At 47.1% G+C, this 21,975-nt stretch overlaps 1 protein-coding gene across 1 annotated transcript in view; it reads right to left on the bottom strand.

Moving 5' to 3' along the window:
• MYO18B (myosin XVIIIB) overlaps window positions 1-21,975 on the bottom strand; it is a 269,290-nt gene that overhangs the window by 223,268 nt on the left and 24,047 nt on the right. The window contains exons 10-11 of the mRNA XM_030816000.1: window positions 21,714-21,777; window positions 9,099-9,243 (exon numbers count right to left, since the gene is read on the bottom strand). Of these exons, the coding sequence (XP_030671860.1) occupies window positions 9,099-9,243; window positions 21,714-21,777 (209 nt within the window). The remainder of the gene's footprint in view (window positions 1-9,098; window positions 9,244-21,713; window positions 21,778-21,975) is intronic.

Below are 21,975 nucleotides of genomic sequence, written 5' to 3'. Positions count from 1 at the left end.
TTAGGTGAGGAGCCACATCTCTGAGAGGTGCAAGTTCTTCACTCACCAAATGGGTTTAGCAACCCTCACCAAGCCCATCTCAGAGGCAGGCTTTAATGCCAAAAGAAAGAAATGACAACCAAAATGCTTTGCAAAGAAAAGAGAGTTACTGCTTACTGAATACCTCGTATGCGCCAAGTATTAAACATTTATTATCTGACTGTACAATGATTGTAGAAGGTAGGTGGTGTTATTATCAGACAAGAAAACTGAGGTCCAACGAGATGAAAAGTCACTGACACAGGGTGAATCACACTGCCAGGAGATCAGGGAGCCTGGACTCAAATGCTTCTCTGTCCAATTCTGGGACGCCAGCTCTCCCCTCCTCCCTACTCTCTCTTTACCAAGTTTAGCTCCAGAGAGCATCCATTGGCTGCCATTCGAAATACACAAGCACCAGCTAATGGTTCCACAGGCCACTTTTCGCCAAAGGAGAGAAGCATGAGCTTGGATGAATTGTTGTCTAATGGACCTGGAGTGATGGCTTGAGCCATGAGCCTTGGTGAACAGCAAATCAACCATGATGTCAAATCACCTGGTGTTTTCTGCCTGCCATGTGGTGCCGGCCCTCAGAGCCCCCTCCCGCTGTCTTCCCCAGGAACCCATCAGTGATGGCAAGCCAGAGAGACAGAAAGGAAGTGCGGATACTATGTAGGCAGAGGGAGGGATGCAGTCTCATTGCCACCACAAGAGCAGGCTTCTAAGATCCAAAGGCCAGCTGTGCCCAGCCTCTCCAGACAAATCTGTAATAAACTGACTAAGCCCAAGAGCCACCTGTCCTATGATGGGAGGTGTCCTAGAGTCAGGGCAAGAGGGGATGCCCACAGGAGCAGAGTGATTGTCGTTCAGTGCCCTTGTCTGTCTGTCCTCCTGCCTGGCCCCTCTCCTTCACCTGCCAATGTGGTTAAGTGCACAACCCCTTCACATCCCTCACCTCCATTCCAGGGCAACCTCTCCCTCCTTTGAGACTTGCCAAGAAGACACATGGCTCAGTAAATACTTATTGAGCACATACTACGTGCGGGGCCCTGTGCTAGGCCCTGGGGATGCAACGATGAGCAGAATCAGATAAGACCTCTCTACTCACAGAGCTACAGCCCAGCATGGGAGACAGACATTAATCCAATAATCAATCGTCCCACGTGAAAAATAAATAAAGGTGGCCAGGGAATGCCTGGAGCATACAGAGCAGGAAAACCAGACCTTGCTCCGGGCCAGGGAAGGCTTGGGTGGGGGGAGGGCAGTGACTTTCGAATCAAGAGCTGAGGGGTTGACAAAGGGAAGTAGGGAGAGCAGGAGAGGACAAGACTGCCATACCACAGCTCTTGCAGGGAATAGCAAGAGAGTAAAACTGGAAACATCCTCGGCAGCTGAGCCACAGCACCATGGGTGCAAACTGAGGCTGGAGAGGTGGGCAGGGACCAGACCAGCTGGAATTGCCCTCATACAGGGTCATCGGTAGCTCTATTGAAGTAACCCAACCAAACGTGTGAACTTGGGAGTTACTGCTGGCTGCGGCATGAGAACAGATCAGGGTAGAAAGGATGGGGAAGAAGGGAAGCCAGGAAACTAGCTGGGAAGCCATTCCAGGCTTCCAGGACAGAGATTATGTCCAATTGGGTGACATGAGCATAAGACAAGGAGCCCTGGAGAGAGCTCTAGGGCTCCCAGCTGAGGCTCCAAGAATAAATCCACAGTGATCTTGCCCTGGTCCAACCTGAGTGTCCCTAAACAGGGACCATTTGTCCTTTGACCATCGTTTTTGCACGCTGCAGTAGAAGGAAGAGGCCTTGGAGCCAGACAGACCTGAGTTCCAGTCCAAGCTCGGGCGAAGCCTCATATTGTGTGCCCTGGGCAAGTGGTTTCTCCTGGAGGAGCTTCAGTTTCCTCATCTGCAGAATGCAGCTGAGTTTATCTAGAGGAGCGAATGGGATGCCATGTGCTAAATCACAACGTGGGGCTGGCATGGGAAGGGTGCCTTAACATGGGGCTGCCCAGTTCCATCCCCACTGAGCCGGGCACAGGGAGGGCACACTCAGAACCTGTACATGAGGAGTGAGGGAAAGGGGAGGCCATACTTGACCTCCAGACACCAGAGGAGCTGAGAGATGAAGCATCTCCTTGCCCATCACAGCCATGGGCCCTTCACTGAGCCCTCCTCAGCAGGCAAGCCCACCACACCTTCTGCACAGCATGGACATCCTAGGTGAACCAGACAATTAGGGGTCTATGGGTGATGCCCATGATCTTCCACCATATCCGATCTCACAGTCCTGACAATGCCCCATCTGCCAAGGCTGTCAGGCAACATCTAATGCAAGTTCAGGAGCCTTCTCGCTGCCTGGACCTTGCCAGACAGAGCAGGGCCACCCCGACATTCAGGCTGAGCAAAGTACAGCTGCCCTGAACAACCAAGAAGTTTATATGGAGGGTGTCCACCTGAGCCCACCTGGCTTGTGCCAAAAGCTATACCTTCCACACACAGGAGAATTGCATAGACTTCAAGAGTACTCTCACACACACACACACAACCCTCAACTATATTGACGCAACTAAGAAGGGTCCTGGTCCCTGTGCAAAGCCTGAGAGCCTTAGGTTCAGGCAGCTTTGAGCTCCATCACTTCCCGGCTGTGTGCCCTTGGGCACGTCCCACCACCTCTCTGAGCCACAACTGCACCACAAAGACTCACCTTAAGGCATTATCTTGAATATTTCCTCAGGTCCGGTGATCTAGCAAGTAACTCAGCACAGAGAGTGCTTGGGAATCACTGCTCCCCTATTCCCTGGAAGCTTGGAGATCTTTGTGGCAGCCTTAGCTTGCCTCTGAGCAATCTGGGCAGGCATGGGGACAGAGGAATGGTGTGGGCTGGGTTTTGTGTGAAAAGGGCCACTCTGGTGGCCGGATGGAGAGACTGTGTAAGGTTAAAAATCAAAATAAAGGTGAAACAAAACCCAAAATGGGATTTGTAGCTGCAGAGAAAGTGGATTTACCAGGGTGAGTTTCTGGGCATGGTTGTACCTACATGCCAGTGTTGGCATGTTTTTTTTTTTTTTTTTTTTTTTTTTTTCAAACTCACGAATACAGAAGATTCCCTCTGTGGTTTAGTCTCTATAAAATATGTGTATGTGTGTGTGTGTGTGTGTTCACTGGGTCAAGAGGTAAAATGTTTCCTACTGTAAGTTGAGGCCAAAATAGTGTAAACCCCAAATTGTTCAGAGTAATTGGCTAGAAGTTTAAGAGAGGACTGGGGACACAGACCCAGAGGACTGGTTTATGTCTACCATGGGATCTGCAGGACAAACAAAACAGACACATTTCCAGAACCACAAAGCCCTGAACTAATGGCTTCCTATGAACATCGTTGTGTTTCATCACTCCTCACCCTATAGAGAAGGTATCATAGCTGTCCCCATTTTATAGATGAGAAAACTGAGGCTTAGATACAGGAAGGGACCTGTTCAAGATTACACATCCATCAAAGGGCAGAGCTGAAACTTGGCTGGAGGTGGCTGACTGCAAAGTCTAGTCTTCTTGGTATACACATACATACTTGTCCCATCACAGAACCGCTCTGCCTCTGGGCTCTCCTTTGCAAAATGGGCCTAATTTTTACCTGTTGTGCAAGCCAGTTTGGGGCATACATTCAACTAGAATTTTCTGAGCAGTTACTATGACCCAGCTCTCAGGAAGAATAAAAGAAAAAAAAAAAAACCGGTCCATGGGTAAACAAAATGTGGTATATCCATATGATGGAATATAATTCAGCCATAAAAAGGACTAAAGTACTGATCCATGCTACAAAATGGATGAATCTTGCAAACATTACACCACGTGAAAGCAGCTAGTCATGGCCAGGCACGGCAGCTCACGCCTGTAATCCCAGCACTTTGGGAGGCCGAGGCGGACGGATCACGAGGTCAGGAGATCAAGACCATCCTGGCTAATACAGTGAAACCCTGTCTCTACTAAAAATACAAAAAAATTAGCCGGGCATGGTGGCAGGTGCCTGTAGTCCCAGCTACTCGGGAGGCTGAGGCAGGAGGATGGGGTGAGCCTGGGAGGCAGAGCTTGCAGTGAGCAGAGATGGCGCCACGGCACTCCAGCCTGGGCGACAGAGTGAGATTCTGTCTCAAAAATAAAAAAAAAAAAAAAAAAAAAAAGAAAAAAAAAAAAAAGAAAGAAAGAAAGAAAGCAGCCAGTCACAAAAGACAACAAACATAGCACATATTGCATGATTACATTCATGTCAAACATCCAGAACAAGGAAATCTACAGAGACAGAAAGTAGATTCATGGTTGTTTAGGGCTGGGGGAAAGCATTGCTTAGGGATGGGGGTTTAGAGGGCAATAGCTAAAGGCTATAGGGTTTCTTTCTTTTTTTTGAGAGATAGTCTCACTCTGTCGCCCAGTCTGGAGTGCAGTGGTACGATCTCGGCTCACTGCAAGCTCCGCCTCCCGGGTTCACGTCATTCTCCTGCCTCAGCCTCCTGAGTAGCTGGGACTACAGGTGTCTGCCACCATGCCCGGCTAACTTTTTGTATTTTTTTTTTTAGTAGAGATGAGGTTTCACTGTGTTAGCCAGGATGGTCTCGATCTCCTGACCTTGTGATCCACCTGCCTCAGCCTCCCAAAGTGCTGGGATTACAGGCATGAGCCACCACGCCCAGCCCGGCTATAGGATTTCTTTTTAAGATGTGACAGAAGAGCTGGAGATCGAGTTAATTGCCAATAATTTGATCAATCATGCCTGCATAGAGAAACCTCCATGGAAACCCCTAAAGGATGGGGTTCAGAGAGCTTCCAACACATCAAAGTGCTGGGAGGCTGTCATGCCTAGAGAGGACAGGAGTCTCTGCCCTCTCCCCATCCCTTGCCCTGTTCCTGAATTGTATCCTTTGTAATAGAGCAGCAGTTGTAAGTAAAGTGTTTTCTTGAATCCTGTGAGTTATTCTAGTGAATTATTAGACAAGAAAAGGGGGTCATGAGAACTCACTACATAAAAGCCACTTGGCTAGAAGTATGGGAGGTCGGGTGCTTGCAGCTGGCATCTGAAGTGGAGACAGTCTTGTGGGACTGAACCCTTAACCTGCAGGGTCTGTGTTAACTCTGCTAACTCAGAATAGTCTCAGAATTGAGGTGAATTGTAGGCCTGCCATAGGCAGGAACACAGGGTACTTGAGAGGTAGGAGGTGTGGTCCCAGAGGCTGGTCTCAGGGCTCAGAGCTCAGGCAGACCTAAGTCCGAATCCCATCTCTAGCTTTAGCTGTATGTCCTGAGGGATATACATGAAACTCTCTGCTGCGCATCAGTTTCTTCCCTATAAAATGGGCATCGTAACAGTCCTCACCCCTCCCAGGCTGTTCTAAGGAGGTGGTGACATCATCGGGTCTATAAGCACTCAGCACAATGGCCCCAGGAAAATGAGAATGGCCCAAACCCCACTCTGGAAGGTACTGGCTGTGTGATACCAGATCAGTGGCATACCTTCTCGGAGCCTCTGTTTGCTTGTCTATAAAATGGAGATGGATGAAAACGAACCCTTATGAAACACCCCTCCAGGAGCCAAGTCCTGTGCACCACAGTTTTTGCCATTGACTCCTTCAGTTCTCACAAGAAGCCTACAAAGTGGGTACCGTCATTAGCCCCATTTTACAGAGGAAGAGACTGAGGCTCAGAGAGGCTGAGCCAGGATTCATATCCAGCAGGCTGACTCCTGACTCTTGCCCATGGCATTAAGTTAGCACATACATCTAATCCATTCAAAGGGCATAATAGAGGTATAAGTGCTTTTGAAACTGTCAAACACCAAGCCAATATTAGTGGTGATTGTCATTGCTATAACAGTTCAAAATCCCTGTGTCCAGTTATAAGGCCCAAATTCTCCCCAAAGGGAACTATTATTGGTTTTTAAAAACAGGATTGGGGCTCTCAGAATTAGTTAGGAAGCCAGGCGTGCTGAGAAGGGAGTATCATTTTAATGAAAAAAAAAAAAAACCTGATTACTGAAAATGATTCTTAATATACTTCAAAATGATCTGTTATGACACAAAGCAAAGACATTTATATACGACTCTGAAATTCTTAATAGCTGATTTTAGAGCAACCTATTATGAAATCTTTCAAAGCAGAATCTATAAGTAAGTAAATCATCGGGCAGGCCTCCCAGGCAGACTGACGGCAGCTCTTCTTAAAATAATTTATAACATGGGGTGGGGGGAGGACTGGCAGAAATTATTGCCATCATCAAGTATTAGTAAAATATTTATAAAAGTGACTTTCTCTTATCATCGGATGCACTGATGTGATAGGTCAGGTCCTTGAGCCCACATCAGAGGAGGGGGGCCCCCACTTTGCCCCAGGAGGAGAAACTCAGGAATAAAATTGAGCTCCTTCACTTCCCTGGTGACAGGCTAACAAGCCAGGGGGCTCCCTTAGTCTCTGGATAAATATTTCAACTTCCTTGTCTCTTGGATAGGACAACCAGGAGGCATATTCCTCAGAGTCTCCCAGGGGTCCCCAGCAGGACTGAGCCTCAGTTTCCCAGGGGTAAGCCACTCCTTCATGCACCTTATACTGCCTGCCTTCCCTCTCCTGTGTCATTTTCCCATTCCCCTGCCACAGCCTTCTGGGGTCCTTCCCCAAATATGCAACAAGTTCCCACATCTCTGTCTCAGGGTCTGCTCCTGACTCAGGTTGGCCTCAGTGACCAGGACGTTGAGTGAGAGACATCACAGTTCCCTGAGCAAAGTAGTGGTGATGCCCAAACAGCCAAGCGCTGAGCATGGCCCACAGCTGATTTTTTTTTCCAATCATTTTGGGGGTACAGGTGGTTTTTGGTTAAGTTCTTTAGCGGTGATTGATCAGATTTTAGTACACCCAACCCCCCTAGCAGTGTACACTGTACCCAATATGTAGTGTTTTATCCCTCACCCCCTCTTAACATCCCCCACCTGAGTCCCCAAAGTCTATTATATCATTCTTATGCCTTTGCATCCTCATAGCTTAGCTCCCACTTGTAAGTGAGAATGTATGATATTTGGTTTTCCATTCTCAGGAAATGGTTTTCCATTCTCTAAGAGGCCATCTTAGAATAATGGCCTCCAGCTCCATCCAAGTTGCTGCAGAAGACATTATTTCATCGCATCTTTATGGCTGAGTAGTATTCCATGGTGTGTGTATATATATATATCTTATACTTTCTTTAACCACGCATTGGTTGATGGGTACTTAGGTTGGTTCCATATCTTTGCCATTGTGAATGTCCGTGGATGACTTTTGGAAAGACAAGTGGCATTTGTATTTTCATATTTGCCCCAGCCCAGCATGTCTGTCCTTGGCTTGGATCAACTGTGGAATCCCCATCTTACTTACTCCTGACTCAGTATGACTTCTAGAAATTTCCAAAATCCAAACAGTGGGTTAATGTATGTGGCTGAAATGGATGAGAATCAATCAAAGGAATAGGCCACAGGGCCCGGGAATGTGGGGATGACAGAAAGGATGCACCAGCACCTTCTCAAAGATTTTACTGCCCTCCACCAAGGTAACAGCCCAGAATGTCAGCCAGAATCCATGCACAGTCCCAGGACAGACCTCAACTCACACACATGTTTATTCAATAAGCAACTTCCAGTTCTATGTTCTGGGCCCAGAGGAAGCCACCAGCCACTGATAAGAGCCAGACAAAGTCACAATCATAATACAAGGCACCAAAGGCCCCATGAAGGCAGAAACTCTTGCTCTTCATCCTCACTCTCTCCCCAGAACCTTCTATATTGCCAAAAAAGGGAGCAGCTTTTGAGGTGAGGAGGTGAGGAGCTTTGAATGCCAAGCCAAGGAATTTTATTTGACTTAGAGGCAAGGGAGAGCCTCCAGAGGATTCTAAGCAGAAGAATGACAGTATGGGTCTATGTTGTAGAAAGGAACCTGATGGTCATGATGAGAATGGGTAGGAGGAGGAATGCAGGTATCAGCAAGGAGGCTACTGCACCCATCCAAGTACACACACACACACACAAACATAAACACTGCATGTAAGGTGATAACAGTAAGGATAGAGAAACTAGGACAGAAATGATGTCACAGAGACCATCTCTAGAACATAGTGAATGATTGGATATGGAGAAGGTAAGGACTAGGGGGATGGCAGGAACCACTTGGAAGACCAGGTCAAAATAGGGAAAATCGCAAGCAGACACTTAAGGATGGGGACAAGGATACAAGATCAGTTTCAGGGCATGTGGCAGGGAACATCTCCAGGATGTCTAGCTAGAAACACAGCACCTTGGCTGGGCGCAGTGGCTCATGCCTGTAATCCCACTACTTTGGGAGGTCAAGGCAGGAAGATTGCTTGAGCCTAGGAGTTTGAGACCAGCCTGGGCAAAAAGTGAGACCCCTGTCTACAAAAAAATAAAAAATATATATATTAACCAGGCATGGGGGTGCACACCTGTAGTCCCAGCTACTCAGGAGGCTGAGGCGGGAGGATTGCTTGAGCCCAGGAGGTGGAGGCTGCAGTAAGCTATGATCACGCCACTACTGCTCAGTCTGAACAACAATGCAAGATGCTGTCTCAAACAATAAAAATTTAAAAAATAAAAAGAAACAAGGCACCTTTACTGCACAGACCCAACCTTCCCTTGCATATTCTAGAACTGCTCTACTGTACTTCCAGTACAGTAGCCACTGGCTACCTGTGACTACTTAAATTTAAATTAAGTAGAATTAAATAAATTAAAAATTCAATTCCTCAGTCGCACTACTATATTTCAAGTGTTCAGTAGCGGCCTGTGGCTAGTGGTTACTGCACTGAACAGCAGTCATCTCCATCATTGCAGAAAGTTCTTGTGGACAGAGCTGGTCTAGAAGGTTTGCTTGAAACGCCAGCCCTGTGTCCTCCTCACGATGCCTAGTTTGAGCAGCCTCCCCAAGAGCAGTCCCAGAGACACAGAAGGTGACAGATTGACCCTGTTCCCACCTCTCTGAGAGAAGGGCCTTGTCAGGCGCCTGCCAAAGGAGACAGCTGGCCTCCCAGGTGAGCCCGGCAGGAAGGACGTACCTTTGCAGGCCCCTGCCACGCCCAGGTGGTAGATGGCTGCCAGGACCCGCCAAACGGCCCGCTGCTCGCTCTCTGAGATGCCCAGCATCTCCATGGCACCCTGGAGCTGGGCAAAGGCAGCTGCCGCCTTCTGTTTATCTTCAGGCTGGGGGCAAAGGGAGAGAGGAAGAAAACAAGGCCATCACGATGGAGAAAACACCAACTCACAACTTGAAGCTCAACACCAACTCACAACTTGAAGCTGAGCTCTGTCTCGGAGGAATGCGAGGGTCATTTTATTGCCACAGTAAATTACCCACAATTAAGCTGAGGAGTATTGACAGACACACTCAGGCGACTGGGAAAGTTATCCAAACCATTTTTCTCTGGCTTTGAAATGCAGTGTGGCTTTTATTCCTGCATGTGTGCATGCATTACAGATTTATGGAAGCTCTGCTCTATGCGGGGCTCTGGTCTGGGGATGCAAAGATGAGCAAAGCCCAGACCTTGACTTTGAGGCCCTCTCAAGGTAGAACTGTAAAGAGACATAAAAGCAACTAAGTGTGAAAAGGGCTAAGTGGTAGGTAGGCTATGGGTACAGGTTGATATGTAGGCTATATAGGGTCTATAGGTAGGGTCTAGAGGGAGGCTCTGTAGGGTAAGCTGTGCTATAGGTCTATGCAGAGAACCATGGGACGTCAGAGGGAGAAGGGGTAATTAATCCCACCCAAGACAGCCAAAGAGAATAGCATAGAGCAGATCAAATTGTTTGAAAGATACAAGTTTGAAAGATAAATAGGCAGAGCCGGCCAATTTAATAAAAGTCCCAACATGCAAAGGGAACCACATGAGCAAAAGGGATTTTGGGAGGCAATAGGTGGTTGATGGAAGCAGTTATTTTTGTTTTGTTTATTTTTGAGACAGAGTCTCGCTCTGTTGCCCAGGCTGGAGTACAATGGCACGATCTCAGCTCACTGCAACCTCCGCCCCCACCCCCGGGCTCAAGCAATTCTCTCACCTCAGCCTCCTGAGTAGCTGGGATTACAGGCACCTGCCACCACACCCAGCTAATTTTCATATTTTTAGTAAAGAAGGGTTTCACCATGTTGGCCAGGCTGGTCTTGAACTCCTGACCTCAAGTGATCTGCCCACCTCGGCCTCCCAAAGTGCTGGGATTACAGGCGTGAGCCACTGTGCCCGCTCTGGAAGCAGTTATTTTTGGAGGTAGGTCAGATAGAGATGGGGAGAAGATAAAGCTGGAGAAGCCGGCATGGACCACCCTTGAAGGCCTCAACCATGATACTAAAGGGTGTGGGCTTTAAACTCCAGTCATGATTGGTAAATACTGATACGTGCCCCTACTATATTCCTGAGCTCATAACAGACATCATTAATCAATCAAGATCCTATAGCAAGCCAGTGAGTCCAGATTCCTTGCAGGACATTGCTTCTTGCAGCCACCACCAACTGAGCTTTCCCACTAAAGGAAATGGCACTTGTTTTCTGTCTCCTGTGCAGCAATAGAAAACTGCTTTTTTTTTTTTTTTTTTTTTTTTAGACAGGGTCTCACTCTATGGCCCAGGCTGGAGTGTAGTGATGTGATTATAGCCCACTGCAGTCTCAAACTCCTGGGCTCAAACGATCCTTCCACCTCAGCTTCCCAAGTGGCTGGGACTACAGGTGCACCCTACCATGCCCAGATGATTTTATTTTATTATTTTTTTTTTAGAGATGGGGTCTCGCTATGTTGCCCAGGCTAGTCTTGAACTCCTGGACTAAAGCGATCCTCCCACCATGGCCTCTGAAAGTGCTGGGATTATAGGCGTGAGCCACTGCACCCAGCCTGCCAAAGATTTTAACAGAAGGAAACAGAAAATGACATGATCAGATGTTTATGGATTGTAGGATTTTTTTAAGATTTATAATCCCAATTATGTTTGATTGAATATTAAAATTAGTCTGAAACTACTATGCACACACCATCTGGCCAAGGAGACTCAGCCCAGAAGCCTGCTGGGTGGAAAGGAAGTGAGCTGGGAATGGGAATTCTTTTGTCAATAATCCACCAGCCGATAATGAGAAACTGATTTGCACTTGGCCTACTTAGAGAACTTGGGTGATGAACCGTAGGCTGTTAAAGCCAGCAAGTCTTTGAATTTTGCGCATCCAGTGCCCAGAGAGGCGGTGACACTTGCCCAAGGTCACACAGCAAATTAATATCAGATACAAGACTAGAAGCAGGCTTTTCTGATTCTTGAACTGATTCCCAGTCCAAGATACTTGTCCCCTCCACTCAAGCCACTTCCTCTAACTGGGAAACTTGCAAGAATCATCAACCAATTGGGACGACGTCAAAGCATACAGTGACATTAAGAGATTTGCTTGGGAAACATTTCAGTTAATAGCAAAAGCATGTTCCACTGATCCATCATATTTCTGGGCCGCCACAGGATCACAAAATCCCTAGCAACCAGGAGCTCAACCTAGCAACTGCAGCTGGAGCAAACAGAGGGACGGAAGGCATCTTACCAACATACTCTCAGTTATTTATGAGATCTCAAAGTAGCAGAAAAAGGACGCCAAAAGGACAGTGCCCACACATTTATTATGGCTCCCACTGTCACCTATGAGCATTTGACTTTAAATTACAGAAGGACTCCATCATCTACCAGGTAGCTCGTGTGAAGAGAAGAATGAGAAAACTTCCACTAAAGCTCATTTGCTCCTTTCTCTTCCTCATCCCCTCCCAATGTCTTTTTCTGAACAGAAGACATGGATCAATAAATATATATGTTTCTGATTCAAAACGATTAGGATCATGAAAACATTCATAGTTTCTTAAATTTCCAGAGAGCCGAATGTTCTTCAAATACCTCTGCAGAGTGCCTCGACAAAAGAAATTCTTTGGATCAACATCATGAAAATAGAAATAAGTCAAGTGAGTGGAATAAGTCAACTGACAACCCAAATGTCTATCAGCAGGAGAAGGGAGCCACAAAGAGTGGTATACCCAGAGCACAGCGATGGAGCACTACACAGCACTGAAAAAGAACAAGCTACTGAGACACACAGCCACATACAGGCATCTCACAGACCCAGTGTGGAGTCAAAGAAGCCAGGCAGAAAGCCTGCATCCTGTGTGCTTCTGTTTATGCAAAGTTCAAGAATGGGTGAAACTAACGGATGGTAAGAGAAGTCGAGACAATGAGTCTGGAGTGAGATGGGTACCTCCGATGGAGATTGCCTGGGAGGGGGCTCAAAGGAGCCTTTGATGGAATGAGGAATGTTCTGTATCTTAATCTGGAGAATAGTTGCTGGTGTGTGTTTAATAATATTAACATTGGCCGGGTGCAGTGGCTCACACCTGTAATCCCAGCACTTTGGGAGGCCAAGGCGGGCGGATCGCAAGGTCAGGAGATTGTGACCATCCTGGCTAACATGGTGAAATCCCGTCTCTACTAAAAAAAAAAAAATACAAAAAATTAGCTGGGCATGGTGGCAGGTGCCTGTAGTCCCAGCTACTCGGGAGGCTGAGGCAGGAGAATGGCATGAACCTGGGAGGCAGAGCTTGCAGTGAGCCAAGATGGCACCACCTCACTCCAGCCTGGGTGACAGAGTGAGACTCCATCTCAAAAAAATAAATAAATAATAAACAATAACAATAATAATAGTAACATGGCCAGCTGTGGTGGCTCATGCCTGTAATCCCAGCACTTTGGGAGGCTGACGTAGGAGGAGTTGACTAGCCTCAGCAAGAATGAGACCCTGTCTCTACAATAAAATTAAAAATCTGCCAGGCATGGTGGCATGAGCCTGTAGTCCCAGCTACTTAGGAAGCTGAGGCGGGACAATTGCTTGAGCCTAGGAAATCAAGGTTGCAGTGAACCATGATCACACCACTGCACTCCAGCCTGGGTGAAAGAGAGAGAAAGAGAGGCCGGGTGCGGTGGCTCACGCCTGTAATCCCAGCATTTTGGGAGGCTGAGGTGGCTGGATCATGAGGTCAGGAGATCGAGACCATCCTGGTTAACACAGTGAAACCCCGTCTCTACCAAAAATACAAAAAATTAGCCTGGCATGGTGGTGGGCGCCCATAGTCCCAGCTACTCAGGAGGCTGAGGCAGGAGAATGGCATGAACCCAGGAGGTGGAGTTTGCAGTGAGCCGAGATTGCGCCACTGCACTCCAGCCTGGGCGATAGAGCGAGACTCCGTCTCAAGAAAAAAAAAAAAAAAAAAAAGAGAGAGAATATAAGAGAGAGAGAGAGAATATAAACATCATTGAGTTGTACACTTAAAATTAGTATACTTTATACACTTCATGTTTTATCTCAATTTTTAAACATCAATGGATAAAAAAATTCAAATCATAACATGCCCAGGGTTTGTCTGAGGTAAAGTCTCAAGGTCAAAGTCTTCAGGTAATTTAGTAAAAGAAAATAAAATCCAAAATGTTCTCTCTCCATTAAACCAGGCTGGGTTTAGAGCGCCCAGGGGATTCCTACAATGCAGAGAGAGGCCAGGTTTGGATTTGGAGTCAGACAGAGCTGGACGCCCTCTAGACTCTGCACTCCCAACCATGAGACTCTGCAAAAGTCCCTTGCCCTGTGCATGGAGGCTCAGCTTCTGCTTCTTCAAACAGGAAATAAGGCCAGGTGTGGTGGCTCATGCCTGTCATCCTAGTGCTTTGAGAGGCCAGGGTGGAAGGATGGCTTATTTCTAGGAGATCGAGACCAGCCTGGGCAACGTAGCAAGACCCTTTATCTATAAAAAATATATAAAAATTATCCAGGCATGGTGACATGTGCTTGTAGCCCCAGCTACTTGGGAGGCTTAGCCAGGAGAGTTACTTGAGCCAAGGAGTTCACTCACGGCTGCAGTGAGCTATGATCCCACTGCTGCACTCCATCCTGGATGACAGAACAAGATCCTGTCTCAAATAAAATACATAAATAAAATGGAAATCCTATCTTAGCATCCTCCCAGGGCTGCTATGAGGACTAACTGAGTTTATGTGTGTAAAGCACCCAGCACAGAAGCCAGCACACAGTGGTACTCAATAAACAGTGGTTTCCACTTACTACTGCCTCTCCCCCTCCATGCCTTCACCTAGGCTGTTCTACCTTCCAGGGACACCGTACCCCATTGCTGCCCAAGCTGATGCCCCGTACTCTATAACAAGTTAATCGGGTATGACCTTGCCCTCAAAGGGCTCCCAGTCCACTGAAGGGGACAGGTATGCAAAGAGATGACACACAGAGCACACACCATGGGCTGGGAGACATTGGGCAGGGGTAAAGGAATTGACTGGAAGGATGTTTCTACAACCAACCTGCCCAAGGATTCCCACCCCTCTGCCTCCTGGAATGGGAGCTAACTCGGGGAGGAAAATGCTGGACCCTGATTCAATGCATCTCACGCCTGTAGTCCCAGCACTTTGGGAGGCCGAGGCAGGCAGATCACGAGGTCGAGAGATTGAAACCATCCTGGCCAAAATGGTGAAACCCCGTCTCTACTAAAAATAAAAAAAATTAGCTGGGCATGGTGACACGCGCCTATAGTCCCAGCTTCTAGGGAGGTTAAGGTAGGAGAATGGCTTGAACCCGGGAGGTGGAGATTGCAGTGAGCCGAGATCGCGCCATTGCACTCCAGCCTGGGCACAGAGCCAGACTCCATTTCAAAAAAAAAGAAACATCACATGGGTGCCCGCACAGGCTGGTGAACCTCATGGAGACTGCAGAGAAGGTAGGACAGGTGTCAGTCCACAGCCAGGAGCTGCCCTACGCGTCGCTCAGCATCTCACCAATCCACTTCTTATCTCAGCATCGAGAGTCCATTTAAGTGGAGAGGAGAGAAAGTGTCCACTGAGCACGTACTCTGTTGTACTGGGTGCTTTTTCCCCATGAGGCAGGCATGGGTCTCTCCAACTGACAGAGGAGGAAATGGAGGCTCAGAGAGGTGAAGTTACTTGCCCAAGGCCACCCATTTGGGGAAGGGCACGGTCAGTAAGTGTCAGACACCTACTGAGCCCCCAATCCTTGGTGTCATCCAAGGGTGTTGCTCTACCCATCCCACAGGTGAAAAACTGAGGCTGGGAGAAGTTAAGTGACCCAAGAGTGCACGTGGACCAGACCTCAGAGCACACTGTCTTCAGCCACAATCTGTATCGTGATCTGAGATGACAGTGGGAAGAACGAAAGTACCAAATTGAAAGTCAGGCCAACCTGGATCCCAGTCCTGACTCCACCACTTAAAAGCTGTGTGCCTTTGGGCAAGTAGCTTCACCTCTCTGAGCCTGGCTACTTCTCCTGAAAAACATATATGATCATAATTCCTTATTTAAAGAACCATTGGGAGAATTAAGTAAAAGAAAGCTCCTGGCAGAACCCCTGGCACGAGCGAGTGATCCCTCATCCTTCCATTTGGGCACCATTCCCCGACAGTTGACAACTGGGTCATAAAAAATAAATGTGCCTCGGGCCAAGGCCTGGAATGTGACAGCCAGAAGCTGGGTGGCAAGGATTATTATTATTATTACCACTGCTGCAGGGCACATTTTACAAAAAAATTTAGGCTAGATTGCAAAAAAGAAATTATAGAGAAGAAGGAAATAATATGAAAGCTTTGTGCTTTCAAATGTATCCTGGTGCTTGGCAGATCTCAAGTAAGTTCCATTTACAAGCTGCAGTGTGGCAGGCAGCGATGGCACAGTGTGAGGACTAAGAGGAGAAACTGGCAGTCACCGGGTACACACAGCCTCTGAGGACCTGGCCAGCGCCATGCTGGGGGTCTCCGCACTTTTACCCTGGGGTCCTTGCTTTGGCCGGCCACTCATGTTTACCTTTGCATCAGGTGCTCAGTGTAGCCAGAACACTGGCCTCCCTGTACCTGTCTAATTCACTCTCAGTCCAGCTCCAGCTCATGGTTGCCTCCACCAGGCAGCCCTCCCTGATATGCCTCTCCTCCTCCCAGCTTGGCCTCAGCCTACATACACCTCCACTCAGGCACATCTCTCTCCAGCTTGGAATGATCTGTTGATGTAGACATGGCAGCCCACCACCACCTCCCAAAAGTGAGTCACTTGATAGGTAAGACCCAGCTGAGTTATTTCTGTGTGCCAATACCTGGCATCTAATGAGATCAATAAATATCCATTGACAATGAGCTTCTAGCAACCATTCCCAAATAAGAGACATTGATGGTGGGGTTGAGTGTGTTCACCCACTGAGCTGGGTCCACGGTACTACTCAGCCCAGATTTGAGGACCCCAGGCTGCCCACATTGACTGAGGGATGGGATCCCCAGGCTTTCTAATCCCCTTCTCTGGGTCCTCTGAGATTCCCAGCAACTGCCCCAGCTCCCAGGACCCAAGGAGTGGGTCCAAAGGCAGACGTGAGATCCCCAAAGACCTAGTGAAATGATACTTGGGAGAAAATAAACTTTAATTAACCGATCTCTGCTGACACAGTAGCAAACAATTTGAAAATTGAAAAGATGTGATTTTAGTTAAGTGGTGGTGAGTTGGGCACGCTCGTTCATTTATTCACTCAACACACATGTATTGAGCACTTGCTGTATGCCTGGCTGAGTGCTAGGCCCTGTCTATTCAGAAGTGATCAAGACAAGACTCCCACCCTCGTGGAACTTAGGGCCGAGGGGAGACAAAACATTAACAAACAGTGTGATCAGAGATGGGAGATTGTTACCAAGGAGACAACAGGAAAGACGGTAACTGGAGACATATCCTTAGACGGAGGTTTGGGAGTCTGAGACGGTAATACAAGCCGGACGCCCACCTTATCACTAAGAACCACAAAAAGGTTTAAAACCATGTAAGTGTATGTAACTAACCTGCACGTTGCGCACATGTACCCTAAAACTTAAAGTATAATAAAATAAAAAATAAAATAAAATAAAACCATGTAAATGGACAACATTAGGGAAACAGCAGTTCAGTGAACCATGTCTCCTCCGTGAATGCCTGGTCATTAAAAATAATGTTTGCAAAAGTTTGTTTTTTGGTTTTTTTTTGTTTTTTTGAGAGGGAGTCTCACACTGTCGCCCAGGCTGGAGTGCAGTGGTGCAATCTCGGCTCACTGCAACCTCCGCCTCCTGGATTCAGGCGATTCTCCTGCCTCAGCCTCCTGAGTAGCTGAGATTACAGGCACCTGCCACCACGCCCAGCTAATTTTTATATCTTTAGTAGAGACGGGGTTTCACCATAATCGTCCAGCTAGTCTCAAACTCTTGACCTCAGGTGATCCACCCGCCTCGGCCTCCCAAAGTGCTGGGATTACAGGCACGAGCCACCATGCCCGGCCAGAAAGTTTTAATGATATACAGTTTGTTATGAATTATGTAAAATATTTGCAGGAAAAATACTGGAAGAACACCTGCAGGTATAGGACCAGTGGGTTTCTCAGGGTGGTGAGGTGAATGGCGCTTGTTTTCTGGTTTGAGTGTGTGCGTGTATTCTGGTTTTTGGTTTTGCCCTTGTGTTTTTTCTGATTTCTCCATAGGAAGTAGGTAGTAATTTCGTTTTTTAGTATTTTTTTTTTCTTGAGACAGAGTCTTGCTGTGTCAGTCAGGCTGGAGTGCAGTGGCGTGATCTCAGCTCACTGCAGCCTCTGCCTCCCAGGTCCCAGTGATTCTCCTGCCTCAGCCTCCCAAGTAGCTGGGATTACAGGCATGTGCCACCACACCTGGCTAATTTTTGTATTTTTAGTAGAGATGGGGTTTCACCATGTTGGCCAGGCTGGTCTCGAACTCCTGACCTCAGGTGATCCGACCGCCTCGGCCTCCTGAAGTGCTGGGATTACAGGCGTGAGCCACTGCGCCCAGCCATAATTTAGTTGTTGTTTTTTTTTAACAGATGCTTCATTAAAAATATGAATTAGAAGAGAACAGAGATAAATTCAGTAAGAGGGAAAACAAGATGTGCTGCCAAGGAACATGGAATGGGAACTGAGTGCCTAGGTAGCGTGTCTTGCTGTTGGGGAGCAGGCCAAGCCCTCCCCAACTTGCCCAATGCTGCCATCCTTGATGATGGAGGAGGAGGAAGAGGAAGGAGGAGGAAGGAGCAAGAAGGAGAAGGAGAAGAAGAAAAAGAAAGAAGGAAAAAGAAGAAAGAAGAAGAAGGGCTGACATTGGAAGTGTCAGGCACTGCTGAAGTGCTTTATTGGCTTTATCTCATTTCATCTGAGGTCAAGGTGGACTCTTACTCTCCTAGTTTTCAAAAAGGAAAAAAATCAAGGCCCAAGGAGATGAAGTCACTTGCTTAAGGCCACCCAGCTTAACCGCTGGTACTGGGATTCGAACATCACTATGTCAGACTCCACCGTCGCCAGTGAGTTTTCAGTGAAGATGGAACCAGCTGTTACAGATGAAATAGAAGCGGAATTAATCATAGTAGGGGGGCTGGCTAGGAGGAGAAGGAAAGAGGAGGGCTCAGCCAGGGATGAAGTTGGGTTGAAGTTGGGTTGTAGAGTTACCAAAGAAAATGCGAGCCATCCAGTCAAATTTGAATTTCAGGTAAACAATGGATAATTTTTTCATAAATATGTCCCCCACAATATTTGGTACAGCAAGAATGCTGGCCTCACTGCATCTGACTACTTTCACTCTCACTCCAGGACCAGCTTGTGGTCCGCTCCTCCAGGCAGCCTGCCCTGATAGGCTCGCAACCCTTCAGGCTTCCCTGTGCAATATTTGGGACATGCTTATACTAAAACATTATTCAATGTTTATCTGAAATTCAAATTGAACTGGGCATCCTGTATGATTTGCTAAGTCTGACAGCCTTGGGGACTTAGCAACTCCCATTATTGGGGGGCATATCCTGATCACCAGATTCCCTTAATGAAGCTGTACCTGGCCTACCCGACCCCAGTAACTAGCCCAGGCTTGTATCAAAGACCAATGAATTTTCAGACTTTATTTTTCTTCTGAAAGAACAGAGAAAACATTCTCTTGATACCTGCCAGGTAGCAGAGAGAGAACAAAGAAACACTCTACCAGTTCCTGCGAATCAACTGGTCTAAAAAATGCCCCACAGAAATAAAGAGAAAAAAAGCAAACCACTTCAAATGCTTCTTTGACACAAATTCACGCTGTGACCAATGGCTTTATGCAGACTGTTAACAAACAGGTCAGGTTGGGGAAAGCTCAGAGGCCCCCAGCTTGGGTCCTTTTCCTTTTCAAAAACAATAGGAAAATAAACAACACTCTTTTGCTGATTGAAATGGATATATTTGGCCAAAGCTCATTAAACGAATGAGAAAAATCAGTGCTGAGGTGACTTCTCATCTCTTGCCTTCCAGGTGGAGGTCTGGGCTCCTAATGACCCCAAATCACGGGGGAAAGGGTATGAAAAAAGAACACGCTGCTCAGTCCCCCAAGTGAAGAAGCTGTCCCCCTAGTATTTGTTTTAGCAAGAATGCCAGCCTCGTTGCATCTGTTCATTTCATTCTCATTCCAGCTTGTTTCATGTATGAGTTTTGAGAATGAAAGAAATTTCATTCTCATTCTCATGGCCAGCTCTTGGTCACCTCTTCCAGGCAGCCTCTCTGATATGCCCCCAACCCTCCAGGCTCGCCCATACAATATTTGGGACATACTTATAAGGTGACAAGTAGATTAGCCCCCGGAGTTCAAAGACGGGGCAGACACATCACCTCACCCAGTGCAGAAACAGACTCTACAACAGTGGTTCTCAAAGCGGGGTCCCTGGACCAGCAGCATCAGCATTGCTGGGAACTTGTGAGAAATGCACATTCTCAGGCCTCACCCAGAGCTACTGAATTAGAAACTCTGTGGATAATACTCAGCAATATGTAAGAGAGAGAGAGAGAGTGTGTGTGTGTGCGCGCACACGCTCGCGCACACATGCACAGGCTTAGCAATTTTTTTTTTTTGAGACAGAGTCTCGCTCTGTCTCCCAGGCTGGAGTGCAGTGGCACGATCTCTGCTCACTGCAACCTCTACCTCCTGGGTTCAAGCAATTCTCCTGCCTCAGCCTCCCGAGTAACTGGAACTACAGGCATGTGCCATCACGCTCAGCTAATTTTTAGTATCTTTAGTAGAGATGGGGTTTTAACTGTGTTGGTCAGGCTGGTCTCAAACTCCTGATCTCAGGTGATCCGCCCACCTCGACCTCCCAAAGCGCTGGGATTACAGGCGTGAGCCACCGCACCAGCTGAATTTCTTTAATGACCAATGATGTTGAGCATATTTTCATGTGCTTAGTTGCCATCCATTTACATTTTTTTGTATGTTCCATCTTTACCCATCTTTTTTGTTGGGTTGTTTCATATATGAGTTTTGAGAATTACTTTTATATTCTAGATAAAAATACTTTATCAGATAAGTGATTTGCAAATATTTTCTCCCAGTCTGTGGCTTGCTTCTTCATACTAATAGTGTCTTTCAGAGAGCAGATGCTGTTCCTTTTGATAAAGTTAATTTGTTCTCTTATGGACTGGGATTTTGATGTCTCATTTAAGAAATGTTTGCCCAGCTCAGGGTTACAGAGATTTTTCTCATTTGTCTTCTAGAAATTTTGTGGTTTGAAGTTTTACAATTAGATCTGTGATTCATTTTTTGTTAATTTTAGTGTATCATGTGAAATACGGATTTTTTTTTGCACCAGGATATCCAATTATTCCAGCACTATTTGTTTCCCAGACATGTATATTTGAAAAGAGGCTTTAGAGTGGAAATTATCTACTTCCCTCCATCTGGTGAACTTCTATTCATCCTTCAAAACCCAGGCCAAATGTTCCCTTGGCTAAGAAGCCTTCCCTGGCAAAGGCCAAGTAGCTCTATCAGCTATCTTGTGGTGCCCGCAGCATTTCATGCAACCTCTGACATATTCTTATCTCACATAATTGCATTAATTTCCAAGTCTGTGTCTCCTGCTAAAGTGAAAATTCATGGATGAGGATCATACTCCTAGCACTCAGCAGGAACATACACCTAACACAACACTGGCCCAGCATAGGTGGTGGTGAAGGTATTTGGGAGAGAAGGGAGAAAACAATGGTTAAAATAATTGAATAATAAAATATCAAACCAGTGAAACATTTGCTTTTTTAAGCAATGAAATACACTCTCGCCCCACTCATAGACTATATTCGTCAGGAAACTATCGCTGAGTGCCCCTACCCAAGTTAACCACCAATAGTACTGACAAAGAGCACCCTCGATTCATTTAGGCCAAGCCCTGTTCTAAGCACGTTATACACATCATTTCATTTCACCCTCACAACAACCCTATGAGGCAGATACTGCTACTATCATTATTGTACTGAAGAAGAGACAGACCTCCCGGGAGGTTAAGGTCCATGCCTGAGGTTCACCTACTTAACAAGTGTCAGAGCTAGAGCTTGAACTAGACTGATTCCAGGGCCCTAATCCTACCTCTACATATACTATGTCTGGTTTCCTTTATTTGTCTGAGTCTTCTTTACCCAATAAGCCAAGACCCTACAAAGGCAGTCCCGACTCTTCCACATGACCCACCCTTGCCAACTATGAACCCCAGTACCAAAGGAGACAAGTTGCACGGCGACTCCTCATCACCCTCCCATCTGGCCCCAGACACAAACTCACATCCCACCCCTGAGGGACCTCCTCCTTACCTTGGACCACACGCCCATGCCAAAGGAGCTGCTCTCTGCCATCTGGTGCAGGTTCAGCTCTGCCCTGGAAGCAAAGAAGGAACCAGGAGTCAGGGGGGCTGTTCACACCAGCCCTGGCAGGGCAGGTGGTCATCACAGCGTGAGGCTCCACGCAACTGGCCGGACACCCCAGGGGCTGTCCCTGGCCTTGGCCCCACTAACACTGCCCTGGGATATCTTCGATCTCCCAAATATTCCTCACACACAGCCCTCACTTGGCCCT

Source organism: Nomascus leucogenys, chromosome 7b (genome assembly GCF_006542625.1).
Source record: "Nomascus leucogenys isolate Asia chromosome 7b, Asia_NLE_v1, whole genome shotgun sequence".
In the NCBI taxonomy this organism is placed as follows: domain Eukaryota; kingdom Metazoa; phylum Chordata; class Mammalia; order Primates; family Hylobatidae; genus Nomascus; species Nomascus leucogenys.
The sequence above is the reverse complement of the archived record's forward strand: the minus strand, read 5'-3'. Positions and strand labels throughout refer to the sequence as shown.